Source organism: Palaemon carinicauda, chromosome 35 (genome assembly GCF_036898095.1).
Source record: "Palaemon carinicauda isolate YSFRI2023 chromosome 35, ASM3689809v2, whole genome shotgun sequence".
Lineage (NCBI taxonomy): Eukaryota > Metazoa > Arthropoda > Malacostraca > Decapoda > Palaemonidae > Palaemon > Palaemon carinicauda.
In genome coordinates, this window is record NC_090759.1 from 72,674,722 (window position 1) to 72,694,049 (window position 19,328).

General features: G+C 39.4%; 1 protein-coding gene across 1 annotated transcript in view; it reads left to right on the forward strand.

The window, feature by feature from the left end:
- Positions 1-19,328, forward strand: part of LOC137627877 (protein O-glucosyltransferase 2-like) — a 68,377-nt gene that overhangs the window by 20,535 nt on the left and 28,514 nt on the right. The window contains exons 3-8 of the mRNA XM_068359310.1: positions 673-761; positions 1,187-1,398; positions 1,505-1,645; positions 9,147-9,253; positions 11,327-11,564; positions 14,913-15,092. Of these exons, the coding sequence (XP_068215411.1) occupies positions 673-761; positions 1,187-1,398; positions 1,505-1,645; positions 9,147-9,253; positions 11,327-11,564; positions 14,913-15,092 (967 nt within the window). The remainder of the gene's footprint in view (positions 1-672; positions 762-1,186; positions 1,399-1,504; positions 1,646-9,146; positions 9,254-11,326; positions 11,565-14,912; positions 15,093-19,328) is intronic.

A 19,328-nucleotide genomic window follows, 5' to 3' on the forward strand; every position in this document is an offset into this window, starting at 1 on the left:
GTATTTTTCCTAACCATACAAACCTTAGCTATTTACACATATGTGCCTGCCATCCCTGACCCCCAAGTCAAGTCCTACCTCTAAGTGAAAGTGAAGCAAGTCACCGGTGTGTGGGGGGGAAGGGGTAGCAAGCTACCCTTCCCCTACCCCCCGCTAACTAGCGCGGGGGTAATTAACCCTCGTTAAAACTATTGGCTCGTCATTTCAGCTACGCCGAAAGGTAAACTCAATGTAAATAGCTAAGGTTTGTATGGTTAGGAAAAATACAAATTATCTCCTAATTTGTCATATTTATTGCTGGAACATATGACAAATTTGGCATCATTTTTATTTTTCTTAACTATACAAAACTGAAGCTTTTTACACATACTGCTCCCGCCATCACCTTCCCCCATGAATCCTGCCACAATTGTAAATGATGTTTGTTTACTAGTGCTTGTGTAAGCGGGGTGGCTGGTCTATCCCCGCTACCCCCATCCGCTAGCCAGTGGTGGGTAGTTTCACCTCGTAAAAGCTTTAACGGTTAGTTTCAGCTATCGCCGAAATAATACTCATACGTAAAGAGCTTCAGGTTTGCATAGTTAGAAAAAATAAAAATACAAATAATTCCAAATTTGCCCTTTTTATTTGTGTTGTATCTAGCTTATGAAATTTTAAATCTGTATTTTTTAGGTACCGCATCTATCAAACCTGCAGGGCAACTTCTATTCATGTGCTTTACAATAATCAGGAAGTTGCTGACTCTCCTTATAAAATAAAAGGTAATAGATTCCTTTAATCTTAGTACAGTAGATGACTGGTTTTCCTGGTAGAGTAATGGTACTGTTATTAACAAACAGATAAATGTCATTGGTTTATGTACTTTTTGATTGGAAAAAAATAAAAATAGCAAAGGAAATGTTTGAATTGAAATACTGTACTGTACTCCCACGTAAAGAGTTCCAGGTTTGTATAGTTAGGAAAAAATACAAGTTATTTCAAATTTGTCTTAAATTCTCTTTTGTAATTGTGCATTACAACTTAATTTCATCGTTCCTTTCTTCCTTTTAACAAATCTAATCAAGGGCTGCATGATTTTGATGGAGCAAAGTTTGCAATTTATATGAAGCTTAAGCATAAAGCATGGGTTGATGTGCTGTTTACTGTTGTTATGCTCCTTTTAACTGACAGCAATTTCTGTTGGCAGACCCTATATATGCCGAGGACTGCTATTGCCCAGTTGGAGACGTCAAAGCCTGGAAAGAACTCGCTGGATGTGCGAGTTCATACCCTCAAGTTGAGCAGGATTTGAAACCTTTTGTGGAAGTAGATTTTGATCCAGTTCTTAAAGACGCTCAACAAAGGTTCAGCCATGCCGGATCTCGAAGTTTTTGTAACTACGTCATTAAGGATAACAAGGCATGTTTTAATATGTTCTGTGTTAACATCGCCTTATTATTTTGATCTTCAAATTTGTTTCACATGTAGAATTGCCGTATTTTATATTAATCTCTAAATTCCTCAGGTTTATCGCAAGTGCTACGGTCAGCATGTCGGTTTCAGCATGTTCATGGATAATATCCTGCACTCCATGGTCAGGAAGATGGTCTTACCTGACATAGAGTTTATTATTAATCTTGGTGATTGGCCACTGGTGGATCCAAAGGTAAGGTTTAAACAAGTTATTGTTACAATACTTGAACCTTCTTGTGACTTATTATGATTCCACTTTTTTCATTTTGTGAATAGCAACAGAAGACGTTTTTTTAATTTTTTATTATGAATATATAATTTATTCTATTCCAGAAATTGAATATAAAAATATTTCATATTGACACAGTCAGTATATGATATAAAAAGAAAAATGGTACTTTCAATGTTCAGTAATTTTAGTTGGAAACTTCCTGGAAATGGCTGCTATGCCGACAATAAAATGCAATCTACTTGAGTGTATATTTTCGTCCATACTTTTCATTTGTTCCGTAACTTGAATACAAACCTACGCAATGCTGAAAGGACGAGCCATTAGAAATTAGGAAGGGTTAACCACCCATCCCACTAATAAGTGGGGGATGGGGGTGTAGTAACTACCCCTCTCACTCACACACCTGGGATTACTTCACTTTGTTTCTGGCTCGGAAGGAGAACGGTTGCCACTGCTCTTCTTCACCAATTTGGACTGCCATTATTAATGTTGTTTGCTTTTTCTTTTCAGTTTGTGTGTGTGTACCTTCCTTGCTGGCTATGTGTACCTGCCCTGGACCGGAGGGCCACTCCTGCGGAACATTCATGTCTGCTGAGGATACCGAACCCCACCGATTGTATCCGGCTTGTAGGGGGCAATGGTGTGATGTGGATAATAAAAGCGATGAGTGTTGGGAATGGTCTGCCTCCCAGTGGAAAAGGTTTAGGCAATGACGAATAAGGAGTCTAAAGGGGATTATTCTCCTTCGAAGGTTTTTTCGAAGCAGAAGCAGAAGAAACACAAAGCTGCTTCTTCGGTCCCCTGACCTTCCTCCGAAGCTCCTTTTTCTCTCTACTACTACTCCGGGAACCGTTGAGTAGTAGCGCAGACCCTTTAACTCCTGGACAACTTCAGTCTTCGAGGTGGTGTTGCTTCCCCTAGCCGTTTGCCTCTCCAACGGGGGAATCCTTGTCTCTTTCTCCTTTTTTACTGGTGTGGTCATCCCTGGGGTTGCCCGGTCTGCCTTCTAAGGAGGTGTTGCTGCAGCTTCTTCAGCGGAATGCGGAGTAGCAGCGCTCGTCTGCTTTGGAGCTTGATCCTTTGGCTTTTTGTTGACCTTATGGTGTTGGAGGATTTGTCTGCTGTCCCGCTGGTCAACTGTTCTTGCCTTGTCCTCTGCCCCTTCTGCCGCCGCCAAGGACTTCGCTCCCCCCCTCACCGACAATCCTTCGGGGGCAGAGCAAAGTCCAAGGTATGTCTCTCCTACGAGTGATCACCTCTCTCGTTCACAAGAGAGACCACTCATATTGACTTCTCTTTGGAGGCCTGTTGATGATCAGCTTGCTGATGAACCTCCCCCTGCAGAGGCTTTTGATCATGGTTGCCTCCCTTGCCCTCTTCACCTCAAACGTGCTCCTTCGCCCTTGGTGAAGAGATGTTTGTTTGGCTCTTTGGCTCCTTCGCCCGTATCTACGGACTCACCTCGATCTCATTGTTCGCCAGCCTTGCGGCGTTCAACAGACTATCTTGCCTCGTCTTCTGCTTCAATGGACCTAGATTTGTGACTCTCCTTCTTGTTCGACAGCTGCCTGTCATTCATCGAAGAGGATTCGTTCACTATCCTCTCCGACTTGCCGAGGTCTCGTTTGCCAGCTTTGCGGTGTTCAACAGACTTATCTTGCCTCGTCTCCTGCTTGTCAATAAACCTCGTTTCATGACTCGCCATCTAGTTCGACAGCTGCCCGTTGTTTTCCAACAAGGATTTGTTCTTGATCCTCTCCTACAGATGTCCGTCCTTCCAAGGGTCACATCCCTTCTCCAGGTCACCGATCGGCAGTGCGCCAATCTCCGTACCAATCTCCAACTCGTCAATATCCGTTACGCCAACCTCCAGTGCTCCGGTCTCCAGCTCACCGATCGCCAACTCTCCAATCGACAATCTATCATTCACCAACTCATCAGGTGCCAGCAGCTGGTTCCTCGCCGACTTGTCAGTCCTTACCATCTTGTCAGCAGCTTTCGGCTGTACACCGGTCTTCCAGTCGTTCCCCAACAACTCGTCTCTCTCCCTTAGAGGAAAGCAAGCTTCACCAACCACGAGCTTCTCGCCATTTGCCGGCTCATCAATCACTTAAGCGATCGTCAGACAGATGTCAGCCAACTTTCCGTCTGTTGGATGTGTGTAAGCGCTCTACCACATCGCAACGACCTTCAGAACCAGCTCCTGTTTGGCACCATCATACGCCAGATCTCCAGCGCTTTTCGGAGCATCAGAGGTCACAGGAAAAGAAGCCTACCTGACTACCTCCTCAAGCTTTGGCTCTCTCTCCTGAGAAGCGTAGGTCTTCTCCCCATCGTTCGTTGTCGCCTCATTCCCCTCCCCACAAACGCAGAACATCGCGTTCTCCGGGGAAGGTGGAAAAGGGCAAGCTTCAGCAATTTAAGATTCCTAAAGTTCCTGTTCCTCGGAAGTGGACCACAGCACTGCAAGCTCCTTCAAAGAACTTCTTCCCTTTAGGGGAACTCTCTGACAATGCCTCCATCAGTCAGTAGCTGTGGTTCGAAGCCTTGATTAGATGTCAGGATGCCTAAAAACTCTCAGTTAGACTAAAGGAGTTAATATTTCCAATTCACTGAAGCTATCTCTCCTCTTACAGAGTCTCGAGCTTACCTGTCCTCAATCGGAAGTTGGACTTCCTCCATTGAACGTGGTTCCTGTTCTTCGTTCCCTTAAAAATCACTACACCAGGCATCAGATCTTCTCCTGACACTGAAGACGGTTTTCCTTCTCGATTTGGCATTGACCAAGAGAGTTAGTGAACTTCGTAACCTTTCCTACGACTTCTCCCATTCAAGGGGATGGGGAGAGGTAGTGCTCGGCTTTGTCCCTGAGCTTATCGCCAAGACTCAAAATCCGGGAGTAGCGGCTCCTAGATTCGGGCTCTTCTGGATTGAGCGTCTCCGTAATGTAACCGATGATCAACTGCTACTTTGTCAAAAGAACTGCAGGAGCTTGCCCCCAATTGAAAGCACTCTTTGTTATCGCGGAGAAGGTCAAGAGAACGATAACCAAAAACACGATCTCAGCGTGGATTTGCCAGGTCAAAGATGGGGTATTGAATCGTGATCCTTCTCCGCAGACATGGAGATCTAGAGTTCACAACGTTAGGGACATCAGTACGTTGTCAGCGTTTAAAAAGAACTACTCTGTGACGCAGGTCCTTCAGATGGGTGTATGGAAGCATTAAACGACCTTCACTGCCCACTACCTACAAGGTGTGACCCAGAGGAACATGGAGATGGTCTCCATTGGTCTTGTGGTGGCTGCACAACAAGTGGTTTAAACAACTCAAGCGCCTTAATCGACAAGTAGCAGATGGTAGAGAGGAGAGGATACCCGTGATTAAGTCTGGAGTAAATGATGAGAATGACTGGCTCTTTCTTTTTATCATTTTCCCCTCTCTTGGGAACAGCACGTACGGTACTCTGCAAACTGGCCTCTTCTCTCTGCAAGTAATAATTTCTCATGTGTAACCTGGTATACAGTAGAAATATATACTGGTTGCGTCCCCATACCCCTTGGCGAAGTTGGATTGCATAACGTCTATAGTTGGTTCAAAGAATCCTACGATTCCTGAGAATTCTTACCTAGACTAGTCTTATTGCTAGTATCACACAATCACATGGATTGCTCAGGCCACTAAACCGTGCAACTGCACTGAGTTTTAGCGGGGCATAAGGGCGTTCCTCCTTATGCTTACATATTATGGAAGGAAACCTCAGGTCAAACCCAGCCAGTTGGTTAGGACTTCCACCCAGGATAAGTCTTTCCTAATAAAGTGCGAAAAGGTTTGTATTTAGTGTCGGAACAGATGACAAATTTGAAGTAATTTGTATTTTTCTTGACAATACAAACATTGAGCTCTTTTTACAAATTTGGCCCACCATCACCTATCCCCTACAAGTCATGCCTGCAGTCAAAAGTGACGAGACAACAGCGGTGTGTTTGTGAGCGGGGAAGCCGGTACTACCCCCCTACCTCCCTCTAACTAGCAATGGTGTAGTTACACCTTGCTAAAAGTCTTATGGCTAATCTTCCAACTTCGCTGAAAATATATTCCCTAATAAGGATCTCAAGGTTTGTATCATTAGGAAAAATCCAAATTACTTTAAATATTTAATTTTTCTGAAATACTTCTTGCTGATATACAGATGCGTCTCATAACTCGTAGCTTCTTTTATGCCATAAATTATGATTTTAATGGATAGAAACTGATAAAGATTAATGCTTAATGACATCTTAGTATTTCATCAAATCAATCAATACTGTATTTCAGTACTGTGCAAAACGTAGATTTAGTTTATAAACTCTGAGAGTAAGATACTGTACATTTATTGGCTGTGTATTTCATTAGTGTACTAAATGTAGTTTTATTTATTCTTTATTTTTTTATAATTGAGTAATGCATTTATATTTATTATATGCTAAGAGTTTAACATACTCTATACCTTTTTATTTATTCTTTTGGTATCTTAAACTTGCACAAAACTTACCTCTCTCGCTTTCTCTTTGTCCTTAGACATTATAGCCAAAGTTGTAGTAAATTTGATGTAAGTTGGATATGCTATGGCCTACTTATACAGTAGTTTGACTTTGCAAGTACTTGCAGCATTTTAATTTCTTATCACAGTGGTTAAGCTAGAATATTTAGAAGAAAGTATTACAGTACAGTAATACCTTGAGATACGAGTGTCCCAACATACGAGAAATTTGAGATATGAGGAAAGTTTCAAGCAAGCTTTTGTCCTGAGATACGAGAAAAAATTTGAGATACGAGGCAGTTCCCTATGCGGCCACCAGGTGGCCGAGTGTGTGAGAGGCTTCTCACCAGGACAGCATCGCTTGGTCTTTCCCGTCGTATCTCCGTCGCGTTAAGTTTATCTCCGAGCATAGGCCGTAGTGTTTGGTTTTTTACGTGTTTTTTGCTTTAATCAGTGCAGAATTCAGTGAATAAGCAATGGGTCCAAAGCAAGCGAGTGCAAACAAGGGTAGTGAAAAGAAAATGCGTATGATGACAATCGAGATGAAGCTTGAAATAATTGAAAAACATGAGAGTGACTGAGCTGGCTCGCCAATATGAGAGGAGTATATCGACAATATGTACCATCCTCAAGCAGAAGGATGCTATAAAGAGCACCAAGCCTTCCAAAGGAGTATCCATCCTTTCCAAGCTGCACAGTGATATTCACGACGAGATGGAGAAGCTTCTTTTAATATGGATAAAGGAGAAACAGTTGGCGGGAGATAGCGTGACCCGAGACGATCATATGTGAAAAGGCCAGCAGAATCTATGATGACTTGAAAGGGAAGCAAGCAGCTGAGAGAGGGGAGACTTCGACGCCAGCGGAAACCTTCAAAGCCAGCGGTGGCTGGTTGGATAACTTTAAAAAAAGGACTGGAATACACTTGGTTGTGAGACGTAGGGAAGAAGCAAGTTCCGACTCGATAGCCGCAGCGGACTTCGTCACAACCTTTGCCTCGGTTATCGCCCGACATGGCTACATCCCCCAACAAGTCTTCAACTGTGATGAAACTGGCCTTTTCTGGAAGAAGATGCCCAGGCTGACATTCATCACAGCAGTGGAGAAGAGACTACCGGGCCATAAACCCATGTAGGACCGGTTAACTCTAGCCTTGTGTGCCAATACCAGCGGTGACTGTAAGGTCAAGCCACTGCTGGTGTACCACTCTGAAAACCCACGTGCTCTCAAGAGCCATAGGATCTTGAAAGAAAAACTGCAAGTGATGTGGCGCGCTAAGGCTTGGGTTAAGCGGCATTTTTTTACAGAATTGGTTAATCTGTGCTTTGGTCCGGCAGTCAAAAATTATTTGGCTGAGAAAAACCTGCCAATGAAATGTCTCCTTGTCCTCGATAATGCCCCTAGTCACCCTCCTGGTCTCGAAGAGGGCATTCTTGATGAGTTCAGGTTCATCAAGGTCCTTTATCTCCCACCCAACACCACGTCACTCCTCCAGCCCATGGCCCAACTAGTTATTTCCAACTTCAAAAAACTGTACACGAAGCATTTGTTTAAGAAATCCTTTGATGTCATAGACAACACCAATCTCACCCTTCAGTATAGTCCATTGCTTAAAAATTATTGACGATGCAGGACAGGGTGTCATAAGAAGAACTCTTAATTCAGCATGGAAGAAATTGTGGCCAGCTTCCATCACTGAGAGGGAATTTGAAGGGTTCGATACGACAGACCCTGATGACCCCGAACTATTGTGATGGATGAAATCGTGTCTCTTGGAAAGTCCATGGGGCAGAAGGTAGACGAGGTAGACATAAACGACCTTGTCGAGGAGCATCAGGAAGAGCTCACGACACAGGGATTGATAGAGCTCCAGGAGATGTAACATTGGGAGGTGTTGCAGGAGCTCAGTAGCGAGGAGGAGGTGGAAGACGAGGGCCGCCTTTCTTCGACAGAAATCAAAGACATGTTAGCGAAGTGGCAGGAGTTTTCTGATTTTATGGAAAAGAGGCACCCGGACAATTTGGCGTGTGGTCATGCGTTAGCCTATTGTGACGACTTTTGCGTGCGTCATTTTCGCAACATTTTGAAGGGGAGACAAAAGCAAACATCCCTAGATAGGTTCCTTTTAAAAAGGCTGTCAAAAAGTGAAGGTGAAAGCGAGGCAAAAAGAGCCAAGCCGGAAGAAGAAGAAAAGTAAAAAAAGGAAAATGAAAGCAAAATTAGAATTACTGTAAGTTTAGTGTAACGTAAGATTAACATTTTATTTTTAAGTGTGTGTACAGTAAGCTAATTTCATTTAAGTTAAATTTAAAGTTTCTAATTTAATTTAAGTTAAATTTAAAGTTAAGGTTATGTTACGTAGTGTTACAAAAGTGTTGCGTATCGAACGTGTTGCTGTTGAGTCTCTCTCCTCCCCATCCTCTCTCCCTCCTCCTCCTCCGCACACTCCACTGTTAGCTGCTACCGTCTGTCTCAAAGGTAAAAACTCCATAATAATGTTACATTTTATTCAGCATCATAACCAGTTCATAGGTATTTGTTATTTTGTGAGCGTAGAATGTGAATTAGAACAACTAAAAACGGTTTTCTACTGTGATATGCAGTTTTTAGGTGTTTTTCATAGGGTGGGAACAGATTAATTTTTTTAGTTATTTTATATGGGAAAAATTAATCTGAGATACGAGCAAATTGGCACACAAGCTTGGTTCTGGAAGTATTAAACTCGTATCGTATGGTATTACTGTATAGGAATTGCTTTCTTATAATGTTTTACTGTACTTATATAATTTAGGTATGCTACAATTATCAGATTGCTTAGTAGTAACTTTGTCCTTTAATTATCCTTGCAATTAGATTACAGTTCTTTCTATGGCATCAAATTAACTTTTAGTATCACATTTTGGATCAGTTTGCTGCCATTCTCAACTTTTTGTTTTCACAGGTGGAGCCACTAATACCAATCTTTTCCTGGTGTGGTTCTGAAGATACTGCAGATATTGTGATGCCCACATATGATATTACAGAAGCCACCTTAGAAATGATGGGCAGGTATGTGGTTTTAGAATACAATACTTCACTTTGTATATTAGGGTAGAAGCTCTCAAGGCAAACCCTTATGGGGGTGCTGCTGCTTATAGTTTGCCTTGGAAGAATAACATTTCCAGTTGTAGAATCATGTTAAATGATAGTGCTGAGCCTCTTGGAATTAGATAGTTTATGTCTTGAGTTCTGGAAAAGAGAAAATTCCATATTTAAGAAAGGGGAGGAAGTGCAAGGCTGTTGGAATAAACTTTTTTTAACCTGCATTATTAATGATTTTGTTTTACATGAGTTTGGCTCCATTGTTAGAACAGCTATCATTGAGTGAGTGAGTGAGTGTCCAATAATCCTTTACTATGATGGGAAAATTTTTCTCTATTCCTCTTCATTGATGTAACATATTTCCCGTGTCTTAAGACGCTACAAGTGGTAAGGCAGTTTCAGAAAAAAAAAGAAAAAAAAAATGTGCATTTTAAAATCTTCTTAGCACAATTCCCTAGTCAGCGACTCTAGCGTGATTATTGTCTTACACAGTAACTTTTCTTATTTTGGGTGTATTATGAAATGTTCAAGTTAATATTAATTAGCTATATGCTGATTGTCCCAATTTTATTACATTTTCATATAAGAAACCACTAAACCAGTCTTAGTTTCCACCACAACTACACGTTTAGTCATAGTGTTTGGTGTTTCAAGTGTTGTTTACATGAAAGCAGCTTTGCCAAAGGTTCAAAAAATTATTTTAAAGAGGTAAAATTCTAGTAATATTCCCAAAATTCCTCATAAAGCCTATAAATTTTCACACAAAATGTAATTGTTGATTAAAAAAATCTAGACATTCTTTTAGGTGGAATAACTTGCTACTGTTAATGTGATTCTAGGTCTAGTTACTTTTCTGCAAATACTGCAATCAGCAAACAGAAGTTTTTTCCAAGGTCGTATTTAGTAACTGTCTATTTGTATTATTTTGTAACTCAGGCAACAAAGTCATTATCAATATATTGCTTTATTACAAAATATCAACAAAAAATTAGAAAATAGATGTATACTGCATAAACAACTAATATGTCATAGCATCATCTGCTATTAGACCATTAGTTGGCATGTTTTGTTGTAGTAGGGGGTTAGCGAGTCATCAGCTGATTACCGGAAAAAAAAATAATTGCTACTGTACTCTATTAAATGAAGTGCAATATAAAAATAAAGGAATTTATTACATATGAATGATAATTGTAGGTTTATATTCTATCTCTTGTCAGTTTGAGTGCTTATATGCCAATAGTTGGGTGTTTGAGGGGTGTCAAACTCCCTTATACGACTTTTTCTTAAGTGTTAAGACGCAGGGTGATTTTGGGGGGCATTTTTCGTGAAAAAAGGTGCGTGTTATGACACGGGAAATACGGTTTTAGTTCCGAGAATGTTTGTTATTTTGAAGTAGCTGTTCGAGTCCCCATAAGTCTTCCATTTTATGATAGATAGTTGATAAATATATTACCATAATAACATTTACATGTAAAATTGGATAAACATTTGAGGAGTGTTTTCTCATATTTTATAGCTTTTCAGTACAGTTCAGTATTGAAATTTTTTCTTATATTGGGATTTATGGTATTGTGTACAAATATTTTGCGATATATTTTTTATGAACTTGTCATTTTTAAATGCCATCGACCTTATGAAATAGATGAGTATTTCTCTTGATAGCTACATCAATAGAAACATTATTTCTGGGCTCCGACCCGTGTCGCCCAGTGAAATGCTCCTTTAGCACCATTTCTAAGGTATATAACTGCTTTTTTTATTGCCTGGTTTTTATGATAACAGTAATTACATATACGTGTGCATATTTTCGGTAGGTTGGCATGCCTGATCGCCTTCGGCGTTCTATTTCACATTTAATTACTTAGTTTACTACACTGGGCGACACGGGTCTCTCGCCCAGAAATAGATTTTTCCTTTGTCAAAATCCCTTTTTGTGGCTTTGTTGAAGTTTTCATTGTTTATAAATAAGATTCATCTTGTTGCTATGTCAGTAGCAACATATATTGTGGCCATGGATTGTTGTCATCCTTTTTATTTCAGGGTGACCTTGGACTTGTTATCTGTGCAGTCAAACAATGATATACCCTGGAAAAAGAAAAAGTCGCAGGCATTTTGGAGAGGACGGGACTCCCGTCGGGAGCGACTCAAATTGATTGATATAGCTCGGGAGCACAAAGACCTCTTCAATGCTTCATTAACAAATTTCTTCTTTTTCAAAAATGAAGAAGAGAAGTATGGACCTAAAGAGAAGCATGTCTCGTTTTTCAAATTTTTTGATGTGAGTCTGTGTCCCATACATCGTCACACATGCATGATGAACCAAATACAGTATATTTTCACCACTTAAATCTATTCTTCCAGATTGACAGTTTTTATTCAATTCTCAGAGCTTTACATTCTCGTGGAGGTGGTTTGTATTAAGTGGAAACTACAAAGCAACAATTTTTTTTGTGCATAATCATTTTAAAATCATCTAGCTTCTGCTTTGGTCATGATGCTCATTGATGGTTGACAAAGAGAGCTGCTTTGTTGATAATAAGTAGAGGGGCAGCCAGATATTTTGGGAGACCGTCCTTACTACCCGGGAAATCCTATTATACCTGCTAAAAGTTGCCACTTGATTCAATTCTTATGTAATGAAGGTAGGCAGACAGTTAATGACATCGGAAGTCAGTATGAGTAATTTTGATCTATTATTTTATAATACTTATCTTCTTTACAAAGCAATTCCTCATTTCCCAACCCTTGCCGTTCAATTATTCCACCATATACAGTAGCATCCACTCTCAGTTTGATCTTGACCACTACTAAACCACACCCACTCAAGTCTGTCTCAAACATCTTAGTATAGGAAGTTTATTACTTTCAGATTCTACCAGGTGGCAATTTCCTTTCATTTCTGAGTCAGCAAAATCTGCTATTCTCTCATTGCATGACATGCTTAACTCCATTTTATGCTGTGGGATACTTCAGTCTTTGCAAGTGCTGAACCACCTATTCATGTTTGGTTGGTCTTGACCTTTTAAAGAGGAGATAGTATAGCATATAAGTCAATGGCTGAGGCTATTTATGCCTAGACCATAAGGGTTTTTTTTGGACTGTATTGGAGAAATGCAAAGATCGTTAGTATCCATGAACATACCCAATCATAATGAGCCGATTTGATCAGATGACGCGAAGGAAAATACCAGTTTCAAAGAATGTCTTTGTTTAGAACGTAAACAAAGACATGGCATTTACCATCCTTGATAGAAATATCGTCTGAGATGAAAAGAGGAAGCAGAGCTTGAAAGAACAGAGATGAGAATGCTGAGATGGATTATTGGAATATCACTACAAGATTAGAAAATGATGAAATAAGAAGAATGACGCGAGTAGTAGAAATTACAGAGGTGATGAGAGTACCACGGCAGATGATGTGGTCATGCGTTGAGGAGGGATTAGGGGGAGGGAGTGAGGAGGGCTTGGGAGGAACCTGTTAGGAGGAGAAGTTTGAGAGGGAGGCAGAGAATTAGATGGTGAGTTAAGGGGAAGAATGATATGAAGAGAAGAGGTTTGGTGGAAGAGGATTCCTTTGATAGAAGTAATTATAGTGGTGTCTAGCTCAGAGAACATGGTCCAAATGGACAGAGGTAACAAAATAACAGTTGGTCTTGATCCGTTCACAGTGACAATTAACATGGACCCCATTGTTAAAGACCCAGTTAGGACTGACATAGTTGAGACAAATTGTAAAGCTATTAAAATTCAAGTTAAATAGCTTGGGAGTCCCAAAGATAAGATTAGGAGGTTGTGTTTGCGTTCGAGGAAAAATGAAGTATTCTTTTTTCATTTTCAGCATTATCTTTTATATTTCTTCAAGACTTCAAACTTGTTATTTTATTGTTATTGGAAGTTTACAATGATCACCAAGTTTAAATTTATGATTCAAGTTTATGACTTTTCCCTTCTAATTGACTAATTTCTTTTTTGTTCACATATGTAATTAACCTCCTTTGACTCTGGAGTATTCTTTTTCCATCCTATCTGAAAGATTGCTATAATGTTTACCTATATAACCCTTGTCAGGAAGCATGGGTTCCCTCAACTCATTTTATTAGTAATACAGTAAAGTAGTAAGACTACAATACTGTACAGTACAAAGAATTATATATGGGATATAAAGTAATGTAGTACGACTATATTGCCCCATTTCAAGATTTATGGCTCACTTGAATAATTCATTCTCAAATGAGAATGTAAATTGGAGCAAGGTAAAGTTAAAGTCTGTTGGAAAGGGAAAAAGAGAGATTTAAAGTAAATGGCCGAAAGCAATGCAAAATTAATGAAATTAAAGACCTTTGCAATTGTGCCGTCACTATTTGTGTATGAGATCAGTTACGAAACTTTCAGTTCTAGTTTATTTTTTTTATGGAACTTCTTAGCATATTTTAGCTTGTCAGGTAATTTCAAGTTTCCTGCAAGGGGACTCATTATAAATTCTGTGATAACCTGTAAATAACTATCCCTTTAGTGTTAAAATCAATAGAAACCGTCTATTACTGGCAAAACCCATTGTTATTTATGAAACCATTACTGCACAGTGTTTACCAATTTTTCCAGTGCAGTACAGAATATTGAAACCAAGCAGGTTTCACATAACTGAAAGACATCTTTCTCTTTTGCATTATACAGGTCTAATCTTTCTTGTTTTGATGTTTTTATCTGATCATATTTGCAACTTAGTTTCAAGTTATTGGTGTTTCAGGTATTGGCAGTCTGACAAGTGCAGGGATCATTCTTATGTAAGATAATTTCTAATGAACCTCAGTCCTTACTAAGCTTGCCATCCAAGATTTATTGTTTCTGTTTCTAGAAAATGTATCATTATCCTCTAGGAAAATCCATTCTTTATGTATATTATTTGTGAATTATAAACATTTCTAAGTCAGATATTAGTTGTGCATGAATTGTTGGTCATGTTTGTTTTTGTCTAATTATTTTTAGCATGGCATAAGATGTACTTTGAATTTGATATGATATTGAAATTTTTTATATTATTGGTGCATGCGTGGTAACATATAATTTCAGTAAATTTTTCCATTACTGAAAACTATCTCCTCATAGGTGAAGACTTCGAAGTAAACTTGAAAGTTTTGGTCAAAGGTCTCTTGGCTATTATAAATATTTTTTGGTTCTTCTGTAAAGTGGTTTTGTTTTTTAAATTGAAACATCACAATGACAAGGAGATAAAAATGCAATTTTTTACGTCTATTAGATTATATTTGCTTTATTGTGGAATGGTAATTGGTTTATTCCCCTCAGAAAGTAGATTCTGTTACTCTTAATTTTATAAAGGTTCCTACTTTCAACTTAATTAGATGCATTTGAAGGCTTTATTTAGGATTTAATGTGTAGAATATGCTTTACATATCAAATATGTATTTAAGAAAACTGATAGTGACCCTTATAGAGCATATTAAGAGCTATTATTATAGTTAGTAGTGGTAACTTTGATAAAATACTTGAACTCCCAAAGGCAATTAACATGAGAATAATGTGTCACTTTAAATGCTAATACACTTTGTTATTGGGTCATTACATAATTTCCTTACTGAAAATTACACAATTTTCTCTGTTCCAACAGTATAAATACCAGCTGAACATCGATGGAACTGTTGCAGCGTACCGATTTCCGTACCTTTTAGCAGGAACTAGTGTTGTTCTAAAGCAAGAGTCTCCCTATTACGAATTTTTCTACCATGACTTGGAGCCATATGTCCATTATATCCCTTTTAAGAGAGATCTCTCGGATCTTGTTGATAAGGTAAGACACGAAGAATACATGAATATACAATATAGGCTGTAATATCACATATTACTGTTTAAGGAAACTTGTACTGTATGGTTTCTTGATTAATTTGGCACATTGAATATTCTACTTATATCCATGAATTTATCTCTTATATAATGAAGAGCAACTGTTTAGCTGTATATATATATATATATATATATATATATATATATATATATATATATATATATATATATATAAATATATATATACAGTATATATATATATATATATATATATATATATATATATATATATATATATATATATATATATAATTTTTTTTATTTTTTGTCACACTCACCTCTCCCCATTCCTCGGGTAGGGGGAGAGAGAGAGGAAGTAGTCATATCTTGATAGGAGGGGGTTGCATGTGTGTGCATATCTACAGTATCTAGGTATTTAGCAGTAATTTTTGATGGGTCATGTACACTTATTCAATATTGTCACTAACTAGTTTCTCTCTTATTTACAGTATTAACGTCTTGCCTCTTACTTTTGTACCAGTGTTTTTTTTTTTTTTTTTTTTTTTTTTTTTCAAAAAATTAATATTTTTTTTTATTACAGCAAAATAAAGAATGGCCTGACAAAAAACTACAGAAATCTGGAAAAGTGTTTAATGCAATTTTTTTTTATAAACCTCTATATTGTGTTTATCAAGTGATAACAGAGCTAAGCATTATCACTAAGAAGAGATTGTAAAAATAGTTAGATGCAAAATACTTTTCAAAAAAGTCAGTTTTGGCAAGTTTACTTTGCACACAACATAAACAAATTCAAAGCCTAAACCCAGCTATGGCCAATCAACTTAGAAGATACAGTAACTAGTTAACGGTAAACAATGAATCCATAGAACCATCTTTCAACCAATTTAACCCTTTAACCCCCAGGCTATTTGGAAATTTCCAACACTTAACCCCCAGGGGGTTATTTTTTTCCCAGCACATTTTGCAGTATATTTTTTTTTTTAAATTGCTCTATTAGCCTTAATATTTGTCATAGAGAGGTCAGGTTGGTCTCATTCTCTTGGAAAATGCCTGAATTTTTTCAAAAATTATAAAAAATATGAAAAAAAAAAAAATTTATAGCATTTTTTTGCAAGGACGTACCGGTACGTCCATGGGGGTGAAGGGATGGCTTTTGTGAAACGTACCAGTACGTCCTTTTGGAGGTAAAAGGGTTAAAAAGACGAAAAGTACTAAAATATATTAAAATAACTGAAGTGTTAGGGATTTTACAAGTAGCTGTGAAAGAGTGCTGATATAAGAAAATAAGGGATTTTGATAAAGGAAAAACATATGGTTGGTGAGATGCCGTGTGGTCTCCAAGGACTTGCCTGTAAAAGAAATAGTGTTTTCCCTGCCTTAGGACATATGTATTAACATGCAAGGCACGGACTCAGTGTGTAGAAGGGAGACCCACGAGTTTGCTCTATTGAATTCGTCATAGCACCCCCAATGCTGAATTCGTCTGCTAACTGATGATATATCACCCACTGGGAGAACCATTACTAATTCTGAAGACAATGCTTACCGTCTTACAACCATCTTTTCTTAACCCTTTTACCCCCAGGCTATTTGGAAATTTCCAACCCTTAACCCCCAGGCTATTTTGAAATTTCCAACCCTTAACCCCCAGGGGGTTATTTTTTTCCCAGCACATTTTGCAGTATATTTTTCAATATTAAACTTAGCCGGTGATCATATAGCTGTCAGCTCTGCTGCCCGACAGAAAAACCTAAGGACAAAATACGCCAGCGATCGCTATACAGGTGGGGGTGTACATCAACAGCGCCATCTGTCGAGCAGGTACTCAAGTACTCCATGTCAACACAGAACCAATTTTCTCTCTGTCGTGCCACTGGCAAGACCTACTAAATACGCTGTTACTAACTGGATTTGTTTTCACAACTATTTGGTGAAGTACACTATTCCAGTTTTGAGCTTTCGCTATGCAGGGGTTTTATCTTCATCTCAAAACTTGAACTCGTTTTGGATAGATTTAATTATGGTGACAAAGAGAGTATGGACTCTCTTTCACTTTTAAATGGCCGACCCTTCCCTTAGACGGAAGTGTGTTTAGGTTTTTAGTAATTTTGCTTAACACGTTATAGATCTATATATTTTATATCTCTCCGCCTTTATTAGGCCTCTTCGATTAACTTTCCATTTATTATAAACATATAAGATTAATTTTTATGTTTTGTTTATATGCGACCTTTCCTGATAGTAGGCGGTCCTAACTTGGAACGAAGTTAATCAACGTTGAGCCCGTTATATCGTATTTAGCCTTTAAAGAATTTAAAACTTTTTAAATTTAATGTTTTATGAAAGAATTTCTTTGATAGTCTCGTACTGTTTTCAAAGATGAACTAACGTTTTGTTTTTTAGACTACGCAGTTGTTGACGTTCAGGACGTTCAACATGCGCTCTATCGTTACGATAGAGAGAGAGTGTATCACGGTTTCACTTTGCAGTAAGAGTAAATCGATTCTGACGTTTTGTTCATTCTTTCTTAGCTTAAATGGTTTAAATTCTAAATTAAAGGAACTTTTTATTTGGAAAACCTTTCAGTTTTTTCCTTTAGCCAAATAACATGTTTTGACGATATATAATTGGGCTCTTCTCTCAGGTGCGAATCAAGAGAGAAAGAGAGAGAGAGATAGAGACGGAGGGAGAGAGAGGAGAAAAACGTTCCGTTCAAGCGGGTAACGTTGTTCTCGTGTTTCTCTCCTCCCTAGTCGCTGTACGGGGAAGAAGGTAAAACGTTTCTAGGGTTTTATTCTTGTCCCCAGGCTATGTGCGGTGAGAGTTTGTAAACGTAGTTTATTTGAACTAGTGTTTAGTCTCTTTTCCAGCCACTGAATTCTTTATCTTTATATATGTTTTCTGTTTTTGCTAGTTTTAATTTCGATTTCAGTGAAATAAGTGCAAAACAGAAAATCGAAGTGATAAAGTGATATGCGCAAAGTGTTACAGTGTTGCGTCCGAGGGTTCGTCTGTTCGTGCCTGTAGTTCACCTAGTCCGGGACCTCTTGCAAGCTCCCAAGCCCAGGGGAGAAGTAATGTCGAACGACTTATGGGTTCGTCAGGCCTTGATCAACGAACAGACGTTTTCCCTCCGTGGTTTCGGGCGTATCTACCCAAGATCGCCCCACCCACACAAAGACGAGAGAGCCCATTTACTTCTCGTCTGCGGAAGAGGTTTCTCGTAAGAAACCTTGGACCAAGGTCTCGCAGCTTATTAAGCGCAAGTCGGTCCCTTCCGTGCAAGTCCAACGGCCCAGTTGTAGCCACTGGGTCAGTTCGGACTCGCTGCAGTCTTCCGATGACTGCACACCTCCTAAGAGAGGCAAAGTGGTACCGCAACAGGCAGTAACACCGTCTGTTGCCGCACCTGCTGCTGTAGACCCTAAGTGGTCTTTGCTACAGTTTATGCAGACACAGTTAGCATCTTTTATGCAGGAGTATCGTGCGGAGAAGGTTGACGCTGCACCCGTTAGCCTACAACCAACCACGGTTGTGCGTACAGTACACGCTGACGCTACCTGCTCCCGCACTCCGCCTGTGAGAGTTCCACCTCCCATGCGCAGTGTACCCTGCCAGCCGCACGTTGACGTTCACAGACGCACGCTACCCTCCGTTGACGTTCGCGAGTTACCACAACAACAGGAGGGTGGAGGTAAGTTGCTTTGTTTTGACACTGTGCGTCAACCTCCGCAACCCACTGTGGTTACCGCTACTCGCCCGCAGCAGACTAGTCAGTCAGGAGTAGAGGCTTTGCTTCCCCACACAGCTATGGTTGTTGCCAGCTCACAGACTGTCAAACAGTTACATGACGTTGCCTTCTGGTCTGCTACTAATGCACCGGTGCTGTATGTCCTCACGCACCTGTTGTGGTTGACAGTTCAGTTTTTGACAGTTCACAGACTGTCAAGCAGTTACATAACGTTGCCTTCTGGTCTGCTACTAATGCACCAGTGCTGTATGTCCTCACGCACCTGTTGTGGTTGACAGTTCAGTTTTTGACAGTTCACAGACTGTCAAGCAGTTACATAACGTTGCCTTCTGGTCTGCTGCTAATGCACCAGTGAGACCCTCACTGAGATAACCTAGCTTTTCTCGGACAAGGTTCCTGTAGATGAGAAAGTGCTGTTCTCCCTCCTACTGATATTCCTTTGAGGACTCTGTCATTTGGAGAGGAGCCTTA